The sequence below is a fragment of the Mastigoproctus giganteus genome, chromosome 6, assembly GCF_048544385.1.
Source record: "Mastigoproctus giganteus isolate SK-2022 chromosome 6, ASM4854438v1, whole genome shotgun sequence".
NCBI classification, from domain to species: domain Eukaryota; kingdom Metazoa; phylum Arthropoda; class Arachnida; order Uropygi; family Thelyphonidae; genus Mastigoproctus; species Mastigoproctus giganteus.
Window position 1 is genome coordinate 100,103,893 of NC_143580.1, and position 23,676 is coordinate 100,127,568.

At 36.0% G+C, this 23,676-nt stretch overlaps 1 protein-coding gene across 1 annotated transcript; it reads left to right on the top strand.

The window, feature by feature from the left end:
- Positions 1–1,531: 1,531 nt before the first annotated feature.
- Positions 1,532–23,318, top strand: LOC150084473 (uncharacterized). The gene is made up of 4 exons (XM_090376252.1): positions 1,532–6,176; positions 20,115–20,121; positions 20,327–20,411; positions 23,161–23,318. The coding sequence occupies exons 1-4, from the start codon at positions 1,588–1,590 to the stop codon at positions 23,316–23,318; spliced, it is 4,839 nt and encodes a 1,612-aa protein (XP_090232378.1). The 5' UTR covers positions 1,532–1,587.
- The last annotated feature ends 358 nt before the right edge of the window (positions 23,319–23,676 follow it).

Genomic DNA, 23,676 nt, shown 5'->3' on the forward strand with positions numbered 1-23,676 from the left:
CTAACACATCCCATGTATTTTCTTGTTCCACAGCAGTCTATGAAATCCCCTGCACTTAGTTTTCCACGCTGCTGCTTATTCCAATAGAAGCAGTGCAAGAATCTCATTAATGCCAACCTGTACAATTTTCACCTTTTGTGCCCTTAAAAGATTATATCCGCTCTACAACGTCATCAACCTTTGCCCCTGGCAGACATACCCTGGTCCTGTTCCACCTATCCTTTTTACAAAGCATGTTCCCCGTTTCCCTGACAATAGAGTCACCAACCACTACTAGTTCCTGTGGAACCAGCGCATTCTGCCTTGGGAGTTGCCGCTGTGTTGTGTGATGACCAAGTGCAAGTTCCGGCGTTGATGTGGGCAGCTGAGAGCTTGATGGGCCCCTCAATTTAGTTCCTTCGAGGGCATCCACCCTGTCCTTCAAGCTCTCATATAGGCCCATAACAACGCTGAGTTGTTGCCTGATTTTGATGCACTCCTTGCATTGCACACACACAAAGACATTCCCCATGGCAATATCATATCCCGTACCTGAATGCTCCACAAACATCATGCAAGCAGTGCATTTTAAAAGGCTGTGATTCAGAAGGCAACTGTCCCCCTCAGTTCCCCTCTGAGCCACAGTACTTCCATTAGCTTGAGCCTTTTGCTTTGCTGCTCTGGTTTGAGTCATGATTTCTATTAATTTCAATAAAATTTCAATTTCAGTTCAAAATTATAACCCTAAACTTGTATCCCAACACAGTTATAAGGGTATATATATTTTTCAGTGTCAAGTATTAATTATCAACGAGTTCCCTTTATATAACTTCCGTATCAATTATGTATTAATTATGTTACATTTGTAGTCTAAGTCGTTACGTGTATTTAGTTAAAAGTATAATTTAATTGACAACGAAATTCAACAAGTTTAATAGATTCTACCGATCAACTGACAATATTATAACCTATACTCTACTAACACTATCTATGACAAAGGTGACAAGTTAAGAACAGTAAATCTACAGACACTTAAGTATTAATTAACTTTCAGATCTTGCTGTCTCAATTCAGAATAAACTAACGATCCTTACTAGATCTATAAGCTACTTACAGAATATAATTTGATATAAAAAATATTCAATAAAGCGGCTAAATATGGCTAAAAAACTTCTCATTCAGCGGAGTTGCAACTTGTAACACGTGGATTTGATACCCTTACTGATACTTTTATGCAATTACAAGGCAGAGTAAAGAATAAATACACCAGAATAATCAGAAAAATCACAAAATAATGCTATACTACTAAACTTATATATAAACTTTTGTATTCTTTGCTGCTGCTTGGTGCACTCAGGTGAAAATGTCATTTTTATTTTTATCTCTCTGCTGTCACTTAATTTTTCACCCAATTTTTATACTTATTATATATGTTTATATAAACGTATTGTTGATTTTTCTTTTTCAGGGTGTATCAACATGAAAAATGGAAGCTTAAAATTACAGATAAATTGTTTGGATGAAGAAAACGTTAATTGTAGCTGTTGCAGGTTTTCCGCTGATATAGTGTTATTTATAGATTTTCCTTGGGTTATCTGTTAAGTAACAATGAGTCAGAGTAACTCAGATTCAACTAGTAAAATTGCAAAGCCTTGCAGAATTGGTCTTTCATCTTCATTATCAGCAGCTTCCTCCACAACAAGTTTGTCCAGTAAACCTGAAGGAATAGCAGAAGCTACAGATGTTGCACATGAAGATTCTGAAAACTTCTCTATTGGTGACAGAGTTTGGATCAATGGTACAAACCCAGGTTATGTTCAGTATGTTGGTGAGACACAGTTTGCTCCAGGAAGATGGGCTGGTATCAAATTAGATGAACCTGTTGGCAAGAATGATGGATCCGTTGCTGGAATCCGGTATTTTCATTGTGATTCAAAGTATGGCCTTTTCACACGTCCTCACAAACTAACAAGGCAACCCGTAAATCAGAATGCATATGTTTATAATGTTGCAAGTAGTAGCCCTGTCATATCAAGTGGTAGATTGGCCACATCTGTAAGTAATGGTATGAAAATTCCTCCACCAAAAGCTGTTTCTTCTCCTTCAGGAAGCATCAAATCTGTACCATGCACAAGAACTGCTTCTACTCCTAAATTAAATACAGGTGATCAGGTGATTGTGAACTCAACTGCTGGAGTGAAGACTGGTACATTGCGATATCTAGGTACAACAGAATTTGCTTCTGGAGAATGGGCAGGTGTAGAATTGGATGAGCCTGTAGGAAAAAATGACGGTTCTGTTGCAGGAAAGAGATATTTTGAGTGCAAAATGAAGTATGGACTTTTTGCCCCTTCTTATAAGGTAGCAAAAGGACAAAAACCTGAAATCCTTTCACCAGGAGCATTATCATCTTCCAGACGGAAAACTGGTAGCCATGAATCCCTTTTAAGCTCTGTTAGTTCAACATCCAGTATTGCACGCTCCAGAGTTAAACTAGGTGTGACAGCTCTAACTGCCAATCAGAAATCAAGATCAGCAGCTGCAACAGTTACAGCTACGAATGTTGCTCTGCATGAAGCCTTGAAAGAAAAGGAAGAACACATTGAACAGCTTTTAAAAGAACGAGATACTGAAAGAGCTGAAATGGCTCGGGCTGCAGCTCATGGAGAAGAAAAAGAGCAACAGTTACGACAGATGCAGATAGACTATTATAAACTGCTAGAAGAGAATGAGCAGACTATAGTGCGTTTCCGGCAACTTTTGGATGTGTCTCATAAAGAAAGGCAAGACATGACACTACAGCTAAAGGAAATGGAAAGCAAAGTTGAAGATTTGCAATTTAGAGTAGAAGAAGAATATGTGTATAGAACTGATCTTGAAGGTCAACTTGAACACCAGAAGCAGTATGCACAGGAATTGGAGAAACAGATTAAAACAAAGGCTATTGAAGCTAATGATGGTGTGTCAGTAGAAACCAAAGTACTGAAATATGAGGAAGTATCTAATGTTGAAACATCTAATAATTTAGATTTGACAGTTAAGCCATTACAGGATTGTTATAAAGAAAAATGTGGTAGCCTGAACCATTTACAACAGAACTTAGAATTAAAAAATGAAGAATATTTAAATCTAGAAAGAAGTTTGAAGGAGAAATGTTGTGAGTTGGATATGCTGGAGAAAGCATCTTCTGGCTTAGAGAATGATTTAAAACATAGCATAGATTTACAAAACCAACTTGCTAAAGAAAATTCAGAACTTCAGAAGAAGCTGAAGCATGTTGAAGAAATTTCTAAGACTCTTACTGATGAAAAGGCTTCACTAGAAAAACAGTTGTCACTGATTACAGGCATTTCAGAGGATAGTTCTCAACAAGTAGTAGTGCTTTCCCAGAAGTTGGAAGCACTTGGAACACAGCTGAACTGTATTCAGGATAAAAATGTTCACCTTGCTCAACAAAATGAACAGTTGAAAGATGGTTTTGAAAATTTGAAAGTTACTTATAAGGCAGACTCTGAAAAGATAAGTGAAAGAGGTTCATGCTTACAGTTGCTAATGGAAGAGAAGGACAAGGAACTTAGTAATGCTAAACAGGTAATATCTGATCTTGACCAGAATTTGAAACAGAGTAATGAAAAAGCAGAACAGCTTTTTAATGAAAATGAGTGCATTTCAAAAAAATTGCAAGAGCTTGAAGTTCATTTTGATAATCTTTCTCAACAGAAATTGGCCCTTGAACAGCAAATAGGTCAGGCAGCACAGCTGTCAAGTAATACCTCCCAACGTGTTTCAGATTTATTGGAGAAATTGGAAGAAAGGGACAAGAAATTAGTTGTAGTGCAATTAGAACTTAATACTGCTAACGAAATGTGCTACAAACTTCAAGCTGAAGTGGAAAAAAAGAAATTTGATCATGATATACAACTGTCTGAAAAAGTTGAGCGTTGTCAGGTTTTGGAGACAACTATTAATGAAAAGGCAAATGAAATTTGCAGTCTACAAGAAAAGCTGCGTGACCTTGAAAAAGAAGTTCATCGATGTAAAGAAGAAAAAAATATAATTAATCAAAAAAACGAGCATCTTATTCATAAACTAAAGGACATTGAAGTGTCTTTCAGTAATGCATCTCAACAGAAATCTTCATTAGAGGCACAATTAGCACAAATGGTAGAATCAACTGGGGACACATCAAAACACATTACTTACCTCTCTGAACAACTGGAAGACAGGGATAAACAGCTAACCTCCATGCAGTTCCAGATGAAATCTGTAACTGAAACTTCAGAAAAGCTTAAATCACAAGTAGAAAAAGAAATTGCTGAATATGTACATAATTTAACCCATAAAGATAAAGAAATTGATAATTTAAAAAATGCTTTTGAAGAAAAGTGTAGTGAGGTGATTGTTCTTCAACAAAAATGCTCTCATCTTGAACGGAGTCTTCAACATAATGAAGAAAATATAAGATTACTTAGTGATGAAAAAATTATTCTTACAAAAACACTAAAGGATAATGAAAAATCATTAGAAAATATATCTACAGAAAAGAATTTGCTCAATGACCAGTTGAAACAGTTGGAAGAAAAACAAACTGAATTAGCTAAAATGCATTATCAAACACAGTCCTTAAATAAAGAGATTGAAGAATTGAAAGATGAACTTAATAAAAAGGAAAATGAATATAACATGATGTTATTAAAGAAAAATGATGATTATCAAAATTTAAAGAAAACATTGGATGATAAAAATCGCAACACTGACAGTTTACAGAAGAGAGCATCCTGTCTTGAACAATTCCTACAAGAGAATAAGAAAGAGATGATAAAATTAACTGAGGAGTATAATAAAGTTAAAAAACAATTGGAAAGCAAAAGTGTACAGTGTACTGACCTTGAGAAAGAGAAGACTAACTTAGAAGATAAGCTATCCCAGGTAAAAGTGTTATCAGAAGATGTTACAAAGCAGTTAACGTATGTATCTGATCAACTACAAATAAAAGAGACTGAACTTTCAAATGTTCATTCTGAGATGAAATCAGTTTATCAGGCTGCTGAAGAACTAAAAGACAAGCTGGAAAAGTTACAAATCCAGTACAAGGAAGAGATCGAAACATCATTTGCCAAGCACTCAGAAGAATTAAAATCATGGCAACTAAAGGTTGGAGAACTGACAACTGCATACCATAATGAATTGGAAATCTCAGCTCAGCTGAAATTAGAACGAGACCAGTTAGAAGATAAGAGGCAAGAGTTGCAAACTGTAGTTTCAGACCGAGACGCTAAATTAGCAGCATTAAAAGAAGAGGTTATTATTTTTAAATCTGAACTTTCAAATCACAAGGAGGAGCTGACAAAAAAGCTTGAAAAGACCAAACTAGAAAACCAGGCATTGAATGAACTGCAGAAAGAATTTATCATTCAGGAAGAAAAATTTGAGGCACTTAAAGAACAACTTCAAGTTACTGAATTAGAAAAAAGTAATTTAAAACATCAAGTTAGCCTTTTGCAAACAGCCATGGATGAAAATTCTCAAATGGTAATATCACTGTCTAATCTTGAGAAAGAAAATAATGAACTTATAGAAAGAGAATCAGAATTGGTATTGAATTTGAAGAATAGTGAGGATATTGTGAGAGATTATAAATTAGTGAAAGAATTATTGAAAACAAAAGAAATGGAGATTGGTGATTTGAACCAAAAGCTTCATGAGCTTAAAAAAGACGGTGATCAAATCCAGCAGTTTGAAATCACAATTCAGCATTTAAAAGAAGACAAGAAAAAGTTGGAAGAAAGAATAGCAAAAATATTTGAAGGTGAAAATCCTGGTGATTCACAATATATAAAAATGAAAGAAGATTCAGAATCTTTGATGAGTCAAGTTGAATTCCTAAACTCTATAATTATAGATCTGAAAAAGAAGAATGATGAACTGATATCAAGGATAGAGATTTTAGAAACCAATGTTGATGACTTTGAGGAAAACATTAATATTAATGGTGTCAAGAAAGCACCCAGGCTGTTTTGTGATATATGTGAGAGATTTGATTTACATGACACTGAAGATTGTCCTAAACAAGTTACTGAAGAGGTTGTACCATCAAATTCTGTTCACCACGGAAGTAAGAATGAAGAGCGGCCATACTGTGACACATGTGAATGTTTTGGACATTGGACAAGTGATCATATGAAGGATGACTTCTGGTAAATCATGTATATAGAGAATTTATCTTGTATTATAATTTTCTTCATATTTTATTCTGACAACTACCAGAGGAACCATATAAATTATTCAACAAATATGAAATTTACGTATGTATTTATGTATAAAATTCCCACTGTGTTTGTATATATATCCACCTAAAATGTTTTATTCTTTAAATTAACTTTAATACAGTAGCCAAATTTAACTTATATGTATGTAATATCTTAATTTATTATAGTCTATTCAGAGTAACAAACAGCGTAGTTCCTTGTTCTTAAAAAAATTGCTTAAAATCGTAGTTATCCTAAGGTAACTGTTAGAGAAACTTTTATGTTTATCTTTTATATTTTAAAAAGAATATAGCCATTTTATTAATCATCCATAAAAAGTTTGACAAAAAACATTCCTGAATTGTATTTCAAAAAATATAAAAATCTTATTGCTTACTGACCTGCTGTTCTCTTATCCCTCCCAGAGACTAGTAGAGAGCCATGTTATTCTATTGCATTTGGAAGCATTTACTAAGGTTCTGTTTTGTGATGTTTTCCGGTATACTTCACATATTTTTTTCCTGTACGTCTGAAATGTCTCTCCACTGTCCCCCCAGTACAAATTTTGCCATTGATAACAAAAAGCATTTGTGGAGAGCCAGATCTAAAGAAGAATACAGAAAGTAAAAAAGCACAGCCATTGAAATTGGCCAGGAATTGTCACGAATTCATGGCATGAGTAAGGGTCTTTGAATGTCAAAAAAAAAAAAAAAAAAATTACATTGTTTGGTGTTTATAGAATTGTGAATTAAGAATTGGTTTTATTGAACCAAACTGCCAATAAGACTAAGGTACTATACTCAAGGAAGTGGAAAATGAAAAAGCCCTGGAGATGGCTGTCCAGTTAGATATGAAGTTCTCTAAGCAATGCAGACAGGCTGCCAGGACAGCTCATGGGTTTTTGTCAGTGATATACAGGCATTTTGCTGTCAGGGATAAGGAGGTGATTATCCCATTGTATAAGGCAATGGTTGGGCCACTCTTGAGTACTGCATGCAGGTCTGGAGGCCTCGTTTCAGAAATGATGTAGAGCTGCTGGAACAGATACAGAGAAGGGCAACGAGATTGGTGAGGGGTAACAAAGGGGTGCTCTTTACTGCAAAAGTCTTCAGTTCTACAAACTGCAGCATCTAGCAACTAGGCATCTGCAAGGTGATCGATCCTATTGAGGTGTTTATGGCTTTGAATGGATTGAGAAAGCTCAGTGCGGATGGAATTCTTCCTCGTGTTCAGACTATGCACAATGAGGGGGCATAAATTTAAATTAAGGTAGGATGGTTGCAGAATAGATGTGCAGAAGTTTGCCTTTAGCCAGTGGGTAGTTGATTGCTGGAGCAAACTTCTATCTGTTGTTTTGGAAATGGATAGCTTAAATAAATTCAAGGAAGAACCAGACACTATTGGAGAGAATGGATAAGTGAAATTGATTTTTATTTCCCCTGAGCTGTATAAGCTTTCTTTCTTACATAATTGCCACTACTAATACCAAGAAGTTTTGCAAAGAAGTTGTGAAGTGGGGGGTGGAAAATGTGCAATTGAAATATATGAAAAACTTATTACTGTGTCACACTTGCCCATTTCACTGAATAAGGATGAAAATTCCACCCTTATTCATTTTACTTTTACCTCTTAGAGCCTTACACCTCACTTAAGGTTGTTCTAAGTTGTCTAGTTACCAAGCTCTGTAGGTCACATATTTGAAATCTTTCCTCATATGAATGCCCTTCTGTCGATCTCACTATGCATATTGTCCTTCTTTTGGACTCTTTCAAGAAGCCCAATGCATCTTTTATGTATGTTTTCCATTCTTGAACATGGTTCCAGATGGAGTCTTACAATTACTTTATACAGTTTGATTATGACCTTCCTATTACTACAAACAAAAGTTTAATAAATCATCACTAGGACTCCATGTACCTTCCTTGCTCCTGTCTACATTGCCCAGAAAATTTCATGTCCAACCGTATTGTGACCCCAAAATCTGTTTCTTCTTGTGTTATTTTTAGTTCAACCTCACCAAATGTTTTAAGTTATTTTTGGGTTGTTGTTCCCAAATTTTATTGGCTGATGCTCTATAAGCTTGCTTTCTTGCATCATATTCATCAACTAATGCTAAATGTTTTTTCATTTTGCTCATTTAAATGCAGCTGCTTCTTTTCTGACCATCCCTGAAGTATATCTACTTCATCCTGAAGCTCTGCTTGGCCCTGATCATTAACTGCTCTACCAGTCTTAACATCATCTGCAAATTTCGGACATCATGCCCTCTATCCCTTCAGCAAATTTAGAAGTCAAAGAACAGTGGTGGTCTTCAGCACCAATCCTTGCAGAACAGAACCCCACTTCTTACATTCCCCAAAGTGAAGAATATCCATTAATCAGAGCCAATGGCGTAATTAATGGATCCAGAAAAAAATGACAGGGGCCACTATTTGTGACAGGGGGGCACAAAATAATTCACAGAACAAGACAAATATGACACTCAAACACAATTGACTGGTAGACAGCCAAAGTCTGAATTACTTTGAAGCATTATGCACTAACAAACTGCATGAGTCCTCGAACTAGAATGGCGATCACATCAGCATCAGTGTTGCCAGCTGTGGTCAGTTAAAATAACTGAGCCACAATGCAAAAATAGATAAAATCCTATGTTAACAATGAAAAAAATTTTTTTGTTGCTGAAGGGAATTTAAACGATTGGTGTATATTTTCTGAAAAACTAGAGGAGCACATGCCCCTACCCTGAATCCACCACTCATCACAGGCCTCTGCCTTTAGCTCTGCAGCAACATGTGATCCATCTGATTTGTCCTGTGTGTGGCTAGTTCATTATTCATGTATCTTGGAATCCTCTTGTGTTGTATTTTTGTAATGGTATTTACACATTCAAGGCTTGTATTTTTTTTAATGGTATATGTGCATTCTAGCTTTAATTGATACACCATAATTCTTATGTATTTACCAGGGCTGGGGAGTAGTGGTGGTTTTGGGGTTACTCCATGTCCTACTCAGGAGTAAGATATTTTTTGCTTAATGGCACTCCTACTCCTATTATACTCCTCAAAAAAAAAATTTTGTCATTGCCGCATGACTCATCAGGCTACTTTTTGGAATTCTGATTACATTATGATTATATGGTAATCACTATTCAGAATTTTATTTAATACAAAAAGAGCAAAAAACTAGTAAAAACTAAAACTAAACTATACATTGTCTTTTAGATTGAGTTAGTTCTCAAAAACAGTATGGACTCAATCAAATCTTCTTTCATCAAAGCACGTAAATCAGATTTTATTATTTTGAGTGCTGAAAACAGCCTTCCAACACTGACGCAAAAGGCTGCATCTTGAACTATTAGTGGATATGTTTTTATTGTATCCATCACCTGTAACTTTGATGTATGACCTACTTTCTCCACTAAAGTTAAAGCTTGATAGAAATCAAAGCGGAACTTCTCGTAACTGTTTGCTTCCAGCGCTGCAGCTTCTCCTTTGTTTGGTATTTATATTACTAGCTTGAATGCATCTCTTATTTTTTCTTGGTGATCAAGCTGTTTTTCAAAATCACATTCATCAAATTCTGAACTAGAAGAAGGTGATGTGTCAAGCTCAGGGGAGGCCACATAATCTTCTTGCTTTAATCCTGTTATTTTTTCACTTAAATCAAGTAGTGCAGTTTTCCTCTGGCTACCTGAGCCTCTGATAGCAAAATTCTGTAATTTGGATCAACATAAATTGCTGCTAATAAGATATCATTTTCTATTAAATTAGTTTCTCTGTGCTCCATAGACTTTGATTCCATCAGCAATGAGACCACCAATTTGGGAAAACTTGAAGATTAGACTTTTCCATTCTTTGTAGAATGATCCAGGTGTTAAGTTGTTATTTGGTTTTTAGGAGCATCAGCAACTAAGGCCATATTGCTCCGGGAATATGCGGTGGTCATTCCCTGACCTTTCCACTTTCTCTGTATTTGGTGGTGACGGGCTCGAACCCCTGTCTAATCAAGAAGCGTGTGCTTCGCACCGCTGCTCCTTCCCACCTGGCTACGGAGACGCCCAGGTGTTAAGTAAGACTCTTGGAACTTTAAAGTTGCATTATATGGGTGGCGAAGTAATCTTTCAAGCTGCTCAATTTCTTCCCATTCATGATCAGATAAAGTTATTTCAGCATTTGCCATAACAATAAATAGAGGCTTTAATTCCAAAAGATGTTTGATCATTAAATAAACACTGCCCCATCTAGTAGCTTGATCAATTAGAGCTCCTTTTCCACAGCACCTCTTCAGAATAGCATCAATCTTGGGGGATCGAACAGCTACAGCAACCTGGCACAACTTACTTATGAGATTAGCTGCATGAGCTCCTTTCAGACCATCACGGATTGCGAGATGTAAAGTATGCACACCACACCTCATATGTTGTATGTTGACGTTGGGGAAAGTGAAACCAATGAAATTGTTTGCAAAAGCATCCAAGGTCTTGTCTAAGTACTCATCTTCATCTAAATCACTGTACACAGCTTTCTCCTGATTCAAAATCTGTCTTTTCCTCATTAAGCTTCTCAACAGTTTTTATCATGTTCAATGCATTGTCTGTAACTATCGTCAAGATATTTTCCTTCTTAATTCTAAAATCTTTGAGCACTTTTTTTTTTTATGAAAACCCCAAACACGAAAGGTATCAAAACCTATAGTACTTAGTACCGTGCATGGGTTGAAGGAGAAGTATGGGGGGGTGGGTGCCGGAAACTTTGCTCTAGAGGCTAAACATGGGTTTCACCACTTCAAGCCTCCAATAAGCAAAGTGTGGTGGTATTTCACCGGTTGATGAAAGTCATCTACCATCTCAATTTCAATCAATTTGCAAACCTGTTCGCTTATATGTTGCGCTTTGGTATCTTTAAGTGCTAATGTACGTATTATCGTTTATTTTCATTCACCAACTGGACATTTATTCCAAAATAATTTACCCGTTGATGGGTGCATGCATCCATCTTCAGATGAATATACTTTCCCTTTAGCATCTCCTTCAACAAATTTTTTGATTGTTAGCTTCCTCTAATATTATTTTCCTAATATTATGTCATTCCAAAGATACTCTCAGTTTGGCTGCCATTTCACCACTCAATTCAATAAAACCTGGAGAAGAGAATACACTAAGTGGTATTCCATTCTTTATAACAAGTTCAATAATACACCCTTTCAATTTAGCAGCTGTCATTGCTTTAGTAATTTTTTGGGTCTCAAAGTACTTTGTTAGAATATTTTTTTCCTTCTACTTTTACAACCTGTGCTAGAACTTTACTTTTTGTTGCTTTTCTTTTCCTCCATAAGCTTGAATTGTTTTGGATGCAAGTGCTCTAAATTGTGTTTTAAATTGGATGACCTGGTGGGTGCATAGCCTTCTTTTCCTTTCCCTGTGCTGATTTCTGAATTGCATGGCTTATCTTCATTCATCAATTGACATATGAAGACATTTTTTTTCTTGAGATAATTCAAAGTATTCAAATACTCCAGCTTTCTTTTGTTCCATTTTAGACTAATTAAAGTAAGTAGTTTATCTCAAAATTAACTTTAACAGGCTTACAAATTCATATTACCTAAAACAAAAGATAAAAAGTTAAAATTTAAATTAGACAGGGCAATATAATAAAATTGTTTATTGGTGTTTGCATGTACAATATAATAACAGGAATAAGGAGTAACAAACATTTTGTTACTCCTTATTCCTACTCCTACTCCCGTAAAAATCTCTTATTCCTTTACTCCTACTCCCCAGCCCTGGTATTTACTCTTTGAATAATCTCTCCATTTGATAGAGGCCTTATCACATTGTAAGCTGTTATAATCTTCTTTGCCTTTAACAGCTGCTACTTCCCTCCCCATTCAACTTAAAAAAAGAAAAAAAAAAGTTCTTGTATATACTCCGGCACGACCACCAGGTCAGTGGAGTTTACAATAAATCAATCAATACAAATGTTAATCGTATTTAGCAGTCACAGGCTTGAACCCTGGTCCACACAAAGAGCGTTTTCTATTGCACTCGCACTCCTGACCAAATCAGCTTTGAAGAATCAATTCATCATTAAATAGGCCTTTTCAGTGAGCTAGTTTTTTGATCTGCATTGAAACAAATAATTTCAAAAAAAAAATCATTTCTGCTACTTATCAGTATCATTGAAGATAAAGAAATATTTTACTGTATCATTTCTGTTGAGTTTCAGCATAGGTGCATATCGGATGCTAATAGGAAACAAGTTATAGTTAATGTCCACATGCATAATTAAGGGCCATAATTCATTATTTATAAGAAAAATTTCAAGCAAAAAGCGACAACTTTTATGGTTGAACTAAGGGCATTTTGTATCTGCATATCTTCCATGCTGCCCATTCATTCTTCCATTTAGTACATGGCTAAAACATTATGTCAAATGCTTTAGCTGTAATATTCAGTATATTGATAAATGTAAAAAAAAAAAAGAAATAATTGCCAAATTTCTGTTGGCCCAAATGTAATCAAATTAACCAAATGTGCTCAATAAATCATTCTAAAAGAAACAAATATAAAATTTCATGAAAATCCATCCATTAGATTGATTTTAGAAATTCTTGGTGCAATAGCTACTGCGGCTAAAATGTGCCTTCCATCCACTAAGAGTCCAGTTAATTACATACATCTGCTCTTGATACTGTGACCAATGGACAGAGATGGTGAAGGCATTAGGCACTTTACCCATATATTCTAACTTCTGACATGCCTAAAAAGAAAGAATCAACCAGGAACTAGCAAGTTCACAATGAAGCTAGAAATATAACAGATTATCCTCAATGTTTTGCATTTTAATAGTTCCTCAAAGCAGTGCTGAGTGTGAGAGAATATTCAGCAAAGTTTATGTAAGGGGAGGAGGGGAAATTAATAAGTTCAGATCTCTTTCTGGTGAAGCCTTGGAAATACTCTTAACAGCAACAGTAGTGCTATTGTTATGAACAAAACTGAAGAGGACAAAGTGTGCAACAGGATCTTTCTTGAAGCAATCACCAGTTGATATCTAACAGTCAAGCCAAACAGACAGGAATTCTAGGTATGCTAATGTTTGAAAGTATACTCTACTGGTAAACATTCCTGTGGCTCAATTTTAATATAAATTGTGTATGTTGCCAGTGAAATTAAATTTCTAGTGCAATGTGGACTTAAAAACCTATTGCATTTTCTGAAACTCTTCTTTCTAGTTATGCAACTTCCAGCTTTTTGAAAGTGAGAAGTTGGCAGCTCTACTTCAGATTCCAAAAAAAAAAATTTCAGTGCATTCTGAATATCAGAAGTTTATGGCTCAGATGAAAATGCTTGTAGCAGTGCCAGAATCACTGTAACTCATCTGAGAATATGTAGAGGTAGTTGGGGTGGATAAACATGGAATCCCTTGAGTGGCAGTTTGGGTTTTTTTTTTTTGTTTGTTTTAATACAGTCCAGGAAATCTTTGATCACACCTCACATGTATTACAAGTTAATTTCGGGTCAGATTTTTAGAAATAATGAAGAAATGTTTTCTTGAAATATGTTTGAAAACTTTTGTCTAGTAATTGACAACTGATTCAAATAAAACTGGATTGATTTTAAGTTATGTACAATCATCCATATTACAGTTACTCTTTTTATTTTGTTGTTAATAATACTTGCCAAAAGTTTTTTTTTTTTTTTTTTATACTCATAATAAAATATGTATCTTTTGTATTTATTATTTTCAGACACTTCCATTTGTTCATCTTCACAAGATGACATAAAAGGGCAGATCAATAAGTAATGCATTATAAGCTGTAACATCTTTATTATCAGAGATATTGTAACCATACTTTATATATATGATCTTTCAACTTTGTGAAAATATCACTGAATGTCAAAACCACTACATTCACTACATTTTCTCCAGTGTTCTTTCAGATTTTTTTTTTTTTTATGAAAACCCCAAAAACAAGAGGTATTAGAACCTAGAGTACTTAGTTCGGTTTGAGCTTGAGAAGACAAAAGAAGATATTTGTTGACATTGGACTTGAACTTCTGTAGATTGTAATCTTCAGGAAATACATATGAAGGAAGGTTGTTCCAGGAAATGGCAGTTGAATGAATAAACGAGGAAGATGAAAAGTTGGTTCGGTGAGTTTGAAGTTGGACAGTAAATGGATGTTGGCTGGTGGTGGCACGTGTTCAGTCTGTTTTGGAAGAGCGGGAATTATTGAAGCCAATTCGAAAGAACAGTGCCCATGGAAGTATCTGTAGAAAAGGCATGCAGCAGAAAGAGTAAGTCTATGAGACAGCGAGTGGAGAGACTGTTAGAGACGAGTCATTAATTAACCTAACTGCCCTCTTCTGAATGGAATCTAGAAGCCTGAAAGAGGTTTTGGGGGCACTGCCCCAGATGTGGGAACAATATTCCATGGTAGGGCGGATTTGCAATTTGTACAGAGTGAACAGCTGTTTGGAAGAAAAGTAACGCTGAGAGCGAAAGAAAACCAAGTTTTTTTTAGATGCAGAGGAAGCAATATTTGTAATGTGCTTGTGGCAAGAGAGATTAGAAGTCAGAGTAATTGCCAAAAGAGATGTATCATTTTACCTAAAAATCAGAGTGTCACTAAATATAAGCATAGGAGCAGAAGAATCCTTTTTGCGAGATATAAGACAAAACTAAGTTGTCTTTGACCCACTGGAGAATTACCTGAAGATCGGCATTTAAGGAATTTGTAGCGGATGTTTGAGAAGTTGAAGCTGATTGAACACGTCAAGGTTTCTCAAAATGGAAAACGAAATGCAATGTGCTATCATCGGCAAAACTATGGATAGGATTTCCAGTCAACGGAAGAATGTCATTAATATACAAGAGGAAAAGAGTGGGGGAAAGAACTGAACCTTAGGCAACACCAGCATTAGTGGAAAAGTTAGAAGACAGAGAGCCATCTACCATCACCCTCAATTGAGCAATCAGAGAAAAAACTGGATAACCAATTACAAAAAACAGTTAGCAAACCATAAGATGGAATCTTGTTTAGGAGACCTTTATGTCAAACACGATCGAAAGCCTTTGAGATGTCAAGAGCAACTGCTTGTGTTTCACTAAACTTTTCCATTGAATTTGTCCATAAGTGGGTAACATAAGCCAGAATATTACCAGTGGATCGACACTGACAGAATCCATACTGGTGATTGTTGATCAGGCAGAAGGTTTCTAGGTAGTTTAAGAGTTGGCAATTAATTGATTTCTCCATTACTTTAGAAAGAGAAGTAATTGCAATGGGATGATAATTGGATGGGAGGGATTTGTCACCCTTTTTAGGAACTGGCTGGATATGAGCAAATTTCCAATCAGAAGGAAAAACACCTTTGGAATAAGAAAGTGAAAAAAGGTGGCAAAGAACAGGAATAAGTTCAGGAATGATGTTTTGAGAACAAGTGGAGAAATACCATCAGGACCTGGAGCTTTCTTAACATCAACATTTTTCAAAATCCTTTTGACGGAAGACCACAGGAGGCATTGAATAGAGCATGTTTGGAATGGTGGGAGGTGTTTTTACCAAGATCATTAATACAGGAGTTGGAAGAAAAATGGGATGCTAGCAGGTTAGCGTGATCCTTGGCTGAAGTGACAACAGAACCAACTGGTTTTGACAGAGGTGACCAGAGAGACCAGAATGCTCGGCTACCATTAGGACAAGAAGCAAGTTTTCTACTCTTAGCGTGTTCAAAATCTAGTTTGAACTGATTAATAATTATTTTTGTTAGTGAATGAACTTTGAAAATCAGGATGCTGATGTTTACACAAATGTTTAATGTCAGAAATTAGTTCATGTCACTCTCAAACACCTTATTATGCAGGTATGCCTTTAGTCCACTGAACAAAAAAATCCGATGGGGTTGAGGTCAGGGCTATATTGTCAGGGAGACATTATGTTCCCTGGGTGCCTCCGTAGCCAGGTGGGAAGGAGCAGTAGTGCGTAGCACATGCTTCTTGATTTATACTGGGGTTCAAATCTGTCACCACCAAATATGGAGGATGCGGAAAGGTCAGGGAATGACCACCGCATATCCCGGAGCAATATGGTCTTAGTTGCTAATGCTCCTAAAAACCAAATAACAAACAAACAAACATCATGCTCCACCCCAGCTGGGCAATCTTTGACGAAATTATCTGGGCCTTGCATTATCCTGATGATGCTTGATGCCCTGCTGATTCAATTCATGTCTTTTGGTTTTCAGAGCAAGATTCAGCTTTTCCTGGAACAAGCTGTATCTTTTTTTCCTTTGATGGTTGTTCCACTTTCCAAGAAATCAATAAAAATGATGCCATTTTGATCCCAGAAGAAAGTGCCCATAAGCTTTGTCAGTGATTTGGAAAGCTTTGGCTTTTTGTGTACGGGTGTTCCCATTTCATGGATTGTTGTTTAGTTTGTGGATTGTAATGGGAAAACCATGTTTCATCACGTACAGTGACCTCTTTAAACTATCAGAACCATCAGCACCTCTTCAGAAGATCTTCATAGATCTCTCTTCTTGCAGAAATCATCTCATGTGAGCTGCTTAGGCACACACACTGAGAACAGATTTTTCTGTACCCCAGTCTGTTGATGGCCATTTGACATTTTAGCAGTATCCATCACTTGCCTCGTGGTTATGCACCATTCACTTCGATTGAGCTGATCAGCGAGTTCTTTGTTTTCACTGTTTATGACAGATGTTGATCTTCCAGCTCTTGGTTTGTCCATGAAGTCAAAATCACTTTACCACAACTGTTAGGGCTATCTCTGGACATTACTTTGATCAATTGTCTGGTCCCCATTGACTGCCAGGAATTCTCAGTGGATGTGGCTGACTGATCACCCAATTTGAACAGGAACTCCATCACACACTATTGCTGGAAATGGTCATCACTTTGTCCATCTGTATCTTCAGATCTAAAAACACCAGAAAAATTATATTAGGCGTGTTAATGGGTAGTACAAGTGTACATCATAGATTTCCCCTTCTTCCTTATGCATGATGCACGTGTGAGTAATTGTGCAATACTTATTGGCCAGTCTTTGTACCTTCATCTAAAGTTGGAGATATTCCTTTATATGTTTGAGAAGGCATCAAAATGAGCCATCAATATGCCTTCAAAATGAGCATTTTTGGCTGAACTGCAGAGATGTCAGTGTTGAATTTCCTCTTATTTTTAATGATATGCCAGTGCTGTTAAATAAACAGAAATAGCAGTCCCTAAAATGGTATTTTTGTTCCTGCCATGTCATTTGCACTGCAACTGTGAAATTTTAATGTGCCGTTTAATTTTAAAATTCATCCATCCTCCAAGTGCCGATGTATGACAGATAAGTGGGCACAAGGTTCATATTTATTTTTAGTTCCTTCATTTTGCTGGCAAAATATAGATTAAGGTTTCTCGTTCATGCATAGGAGAAATTGTTCAATTATGTACTCTGCCACAGATATAACTGAAAATGTTAGGTTGATTTTTGCAGTGATTTGTCATTTCAGTTCTTGCACAATAAATATTTCATTCACACATGATAAATTATAGAAACATACAGGATCAATTTACTTAAATTGTGTATTAACTGTAAATTAACAACAAATCTAACATCATATTGTACATCTTCACACCTTGTCATGCAGTCCAGATTAAACAACTTTATTTTTGGAGTAGCACTGACAGTATAACTATGAAGAAGCAATTAGAGGATCGTATATCATCTCAACACAATAACAGCAATGTTGTAGACTTGGCACATCAATCAAACAACAGTGTTATTACACTGCTTGACAAAATTAACAGAACACATAGAAAACGTGGTGTAAGTTGTGCAACGTGCAATGAAGCTGGATAAAATTTGGTATGGTGGTGTACCACAGAATAACGATAAAATGAGGAGAAAGGTAGAAACTTTGAACAGGTGATAAGCGACATTTACAGGAGTTGTATAAGAATTACCAAAAAAGGTGACATTACAGAAGTCGATACAAGATTCTCTAAAATATGGTCACATAACATCAGTACAGCCTATGATTCCCTCCAAACAGGCCTAACAGCAGTGAACCAGGCTCAACGTAAAGGTGTCTGTAAAATTCTGTGGCAACAAATTCAATTTTTCCCCCAGTGCAGACCTTAGCTCATCAAGTGATTGAGGAGTTGGCTGGCAAGGCAACATCCAAGGACATCCCACACATGTTCGATTGGATTTAAGTCTTGTAATCATATTTGCCATGGCAATCATTGGATATCTTCAGCTTAAACTTAAATTCCATATGCTGTGCATTGTCTTGCATGAAAAGAACACTGCCTCCTCTGTAAGTGTCCCATTTTCTGATGTTGGACAGATGGTACTACATTCCTTGTTGTATCCAAATGAAATAACATCTAGAATCTGTTTGTAGTCTAAAACGGGACTAATCAGGGAACACAGTTGAACCCCATTTGTCAGGGCTGCAAGTCACTTGTTTATGGCACCAGTTTCGACTAGCTTTTCAGTGATTTGGGGTTAATGGGATACAAACCACTGGCTTACTTGCATAGAATCTACTTGAATTAAGCCTTCTTAACACTTTCCGGTTTGAAATGTTTTCACCTGTGGCCAGAGCAACTTCAAGAGACAGTTGATGACAGTGTCATAGGGTTCCGTCTTGCTGTTTGAGCCAGATAGCAGTCTGTTCTGGCGCCTCCGTAGCCAGGTGGGCAGGCTTTCAATAATTCTTTCACTAATTTATAATCTTTCACAATATCCTCACTATTCTTCAAATTCAATACCAATTCTGATTCTCTTTCTATAAGTTCATTATTTTCTTTCTCAAGATTAGACAGTGATATTACCATTTGAGAATTTTCATCCATGGCTGTTTGCAAAAGGCTAACTTGATGTTTTAAATTACTTTTTTCTAATTCAGTAACTTGAAGTTGTTCTTTAAGTGCCTCAAATTTTTCTTCCTGAATGATTAATTCTTTCTGCAGTTCATTCAATGCCTGGTTTTCTAGTTTGGTCTTTTCAAGCTTTTTTGTCAGCTCCTCCTTGTGATTTGAAAGTTCAGATTTAAAAATAATAACCTCTTCTTTTAATGCTGCTAATTTAGCGTCTCGGTCTGAAACTACAGTTTGCAACTCTTGCCTCTTATCTTCTAACTGGTCTCGTTCTAATTTCAGGTGAGCTGAGATTTCCAATTCATTATGGTATGCAGTTGTCAGTTCTCCAACCTTTAGTTGCCATGATTTTAATTCTTCTGAGTGCTTGGCAAATGACGTTTCGATCTCTTCCTTGTACTGGATTTGTAACTTTTCCAGCTTGTCTTTTAGTTCTTCAGCAGCCTGATAAACTGATTTCATCTCAGAATGAACATTTGAAAGTTCAGTCTCTTTTATTTGTAGTTGATCAGATACATACGTTAACTGCTTTGTAACATCTTCTGATAACACTTTTACCTGGGATAGCTTATCTTCTAAGTTAGTATTCTCTTTCTCAAGGTCAGTACACTGTACGCTTTTGCTTTCCAATTGTTTTTTAACTTTATTATACTCCTCAGTTAATTTTATCATCTCTTTCTTATTCTCTTGTAGGAATTGATCAAGACAGGATGCTCTCTTCTGTAAACTGTCAGTGTTGCGATTTTTATCATCCAAATGTTCTCTTTAAATTTTGATAATCATCATTTTTCTTTAATAACATCATGTTATATTCATTTTCCTTTTTATTAAGTTCATCTTTCAATTCTTCAATCTCTTTATTTAAGGACTGTGTTTGATAATGCATTTTAGCTAATTCAGTTTGTTTTTCTTCCAACCGTTTCAACTGGTCATTGAGCAAATTCTTTTCTGTAGATATATTTTCTAATGATTTTTCATTATCCTTTAGTGTCTTTGTAAGAATAATTTTTTCATCACTAAGTAATCTTATATTTTCTTCATTATGTTGAAGACTCCTTTCAAGATGAGAGCATTTTTGTTGAAGAACAATCACCTCACTACACTTTCCTTCAAAAGCATTTTTTAAATTATCAATTTCTTTATCTTTATGGGTTAAATTATGTACATATTCAGCAATTTCTTTTTCTACTTGTGATTTAGGCTTTTCTGAAGTTTCAGTTACAGATTTCATCTGGAACTGCATGGAGGTTAGCTGTTTATCCCTGTCTTCCAGTTGTTCAGAGAGGTAAGTAATGTGTTTTGATGTGTCCCCAGTTGATTCTACCATTTGTGCTAATTGTGCCTCTAATGAAGATTTCTGTTGAGATGCATTACTGAAAGACACTTCAATGTCCTTTAGTTTATGAATAAGATGCTCGTTTTTTTGATTAATTATATTTTTTTCTTCTTTACATCGATGAACTTCTTTTTCAAGGTCACGCAGCTTTTTCATTTGCCTTTTCGTTAATAGTTGTCTCCAAAAATTGACAACGCTCAACTTTTTCAGACAGTTGTATATCATGATCAAATTTCTTTTTTTCCACTTCAGCTTGAAGTTTGTAGCACATTTCGTTAGCAGTATTAAGTTCTAATTGCACTACATCTAATTTCTTGTCCCTTTCTTCCAATTTCTCCAATAAATCTGAAACACGTTGGGAGGTATTACTTGACAGCTGTGCTGCCTGACCTATTTGCTGTTCAAGGGCCAATTTCTGTTGAGAAAGATTATCAAAATGAACTTCAAGCTCTTGCAATTTTTTTGAAATGCACTCATTTTCATTTAAAAGCTGTTCTACTTTTTCATTACTCTGTTTCAATTTCTGGTCAAGATCAGATATTACCTGTTTAGCATTACTAAGTTCCTTGTCCTTCTCTTCCATTAGCAACTGTAAGTGTGAATCTCTTTCACTTATCTTTTCAGAGTCTGCCTTATAAGTAACTTTCAAATTTTCAAAACCATCTTTCAACTGTTCATTTTGTTGAGCAAGGTGAACATTTTTATCCTGAATACAGTTCAGCTGTGTTCCAAGTGCTTCCAACTTCTGAGAAAGCACTACTACTTGTTGAGAACTATCCTCTGAAATGCCTGTAATCAATGACAACTGTTTTTCTAGTGAAGCCTTTTCATCAGTAGGAGTCTTAGAGATTTCTTCAACATGCTTCAGCTTCTTCTGAAGATCTGAATTTTCTTTAGCAAGTTGGTTTTGTAAATCTATGCTATGTTTTAATTCATTCTCTAAGCCAGAAGATGCTTTCTCCAGCATATCCAACTCACAACATTTCTCCTTCAAACTTCTTTCTAAGTTTAAATATTCTTCATTTTTTAATTCTAAGTTCTGTTGTAAATGGTTCAGGCTACCACATTTTTCTTTATAACAATCCTGTAATGGCTTAACTGTCAAATCTAAATCATTATATGTTTCAACGTTAGATACTTCCTCATATTTCAGTACTTTGGTTTCTACTGACACACCATCATTAGCTTCAATAGCCTTTGTTTTAATCTGTTTCTCCAATTTCTGTGCATACTGCTTCTGGTGTTGAAGTTGAACTTCAAGATCAGTTCTATACACATTCTTCTTCTACTCTAAATTGCAAATCTTCAACTTTGCTTTCCATTTCCTTTAGCTGTAGTGTCATGTCTTGCCTTTCTTTATGAGAGACACATCCAAACGTTGCAGGAAACGCACTATAGTCTGCTCATTCTCCTCTAGCAGTTTATAATAGTCTATCTGCGTCTGTCGTAACTGTTGCTCTTTTTCTTCTCCATGAGCTGCAGCCCGAGCCATTTCAGCTCTTTCAGTATCTCGTTATTTTAAAAGCTGTTCAATGTGTTCTTCCTTTTCTTTCAAGGCTTCATGCAGAGCAACATTCGTAGCTGTAACTTCAAGATCATTTCTATACACATATTCTTCTTCTACTCTAAATTGTAAATCTTCAACTTTGCTTTCCATTTCCTTTAGCTGTAGTGTCATGTCTTGCCTTTCTTTATGAGACACATCCAAACGTTGCAGGAAACGCACTATAGTCTGCTCATTCTCCTCTAGCAGTTTATAATAGTCTGTCTATCTTCGTCTGTTGTAACAGTTGCTCTTTTTCTTCTCCATGAGCTGCAGCCCGAGCCATTTCAGCTCTTTCAGTATCTCGTTCTTTTAAAAGCTGTTCAATGTGTTCCTTTTCTTTCAAGGCTTCATGCAGAGCAACATTCGTAGCTGTAACTGTTGCAGCTGCTGATCTTGATTTCTGATTGGCAGTTAGAGCTGTCACACCTAGTTTAACTCGGGAGCGTGCAATACTGGATGTTGAACTAACGGAGCTTAAAAGGGATTCATGGCTACCAGTTTTCCGTCTGGAAGATGATAATGCTCCTGGTGAAAGGATTTCAGGTTTTTGTCCTTTTGCTTCCTTACAAGAAGGGGCAAAAAGTCCATACTTCATTTTGCACTCAAAATATCTCTTTCCTGCAACAGAACCGTCATTTTTTCCTACAGGCTCATCCAATTCTACACCTGCCCATTCTCCAGAAGCAAATTCTGTTGTACCTAGATATCGCAATGTACCAGTCTTCACTCCAGCAGTTGAGTTCACAATCACATGATCACCTGTATTTAATTTAGGAGTAGAAGCAGTTCTTGTGCATGGTACAGATTTGATGCTTCCTGAAGGAGAAGAAACAGCTTTTGGCGGAGGAATTTTCATACCATTACTTACAGATGTGGCCAATCTACCACTTGATATGACAGGGCTACTACTTGCAACATTATAAACATATGCATTCTGATTTACGGGTTGCCTTGTTAGTTTGTGAGGACATGTGAAAAGGCCATACTTTGAATCACAATGAAAATACCCGATTCCAGCAACGGATCCATCATTCTTGCCAACGGGTTCATCTAATTTGATACCAGCCCATCTTCCTGGAGCAAACTGTGTCTCACCAACATACTGAACATAACCTGGGTTTGTACCATTGATCCAAACTCTGTCACCAATAGAGAAGTTTTCAGAATCTTCATGTGCAACGTCTGTAGTTTCTGCTATTTCTTCAGGTTTACTGGACAAACTTGTTGTGGAGGAAGCTGCTGATAACGAAGAGGAAAGAGCAATTCTGCAAGGCTTTGCAATTTTACTAGTTGAATCTGAGTTACTCTGACTCATTGTCACTTAACAGATAACCCAAGGAAAATCTATAAATAACACTATATCAGCGGAAAACCTGCAACAGCTACAATTAACGTTTTCTTCATCCAAACATAATTTATCTGCAATTTTAAGCTTCCATTTTTCATGTTGATACACCCTGAAAAAGAAAAATCAACAATACTTTTATATAAACATATATGTAATAAGTATAAAAATTGGGTGAAAAATTAAGTGACAGCAGAGAGATGAAAATAATGACATTTTCACCTGAGTGCGCCAAGCAGCAGCAAAGAATACAAAAGTTTATATATAAGTTTAGTAGTATAGCATTATTTTGTGATTTTCTGATTAATCTGGTGTATTTATTC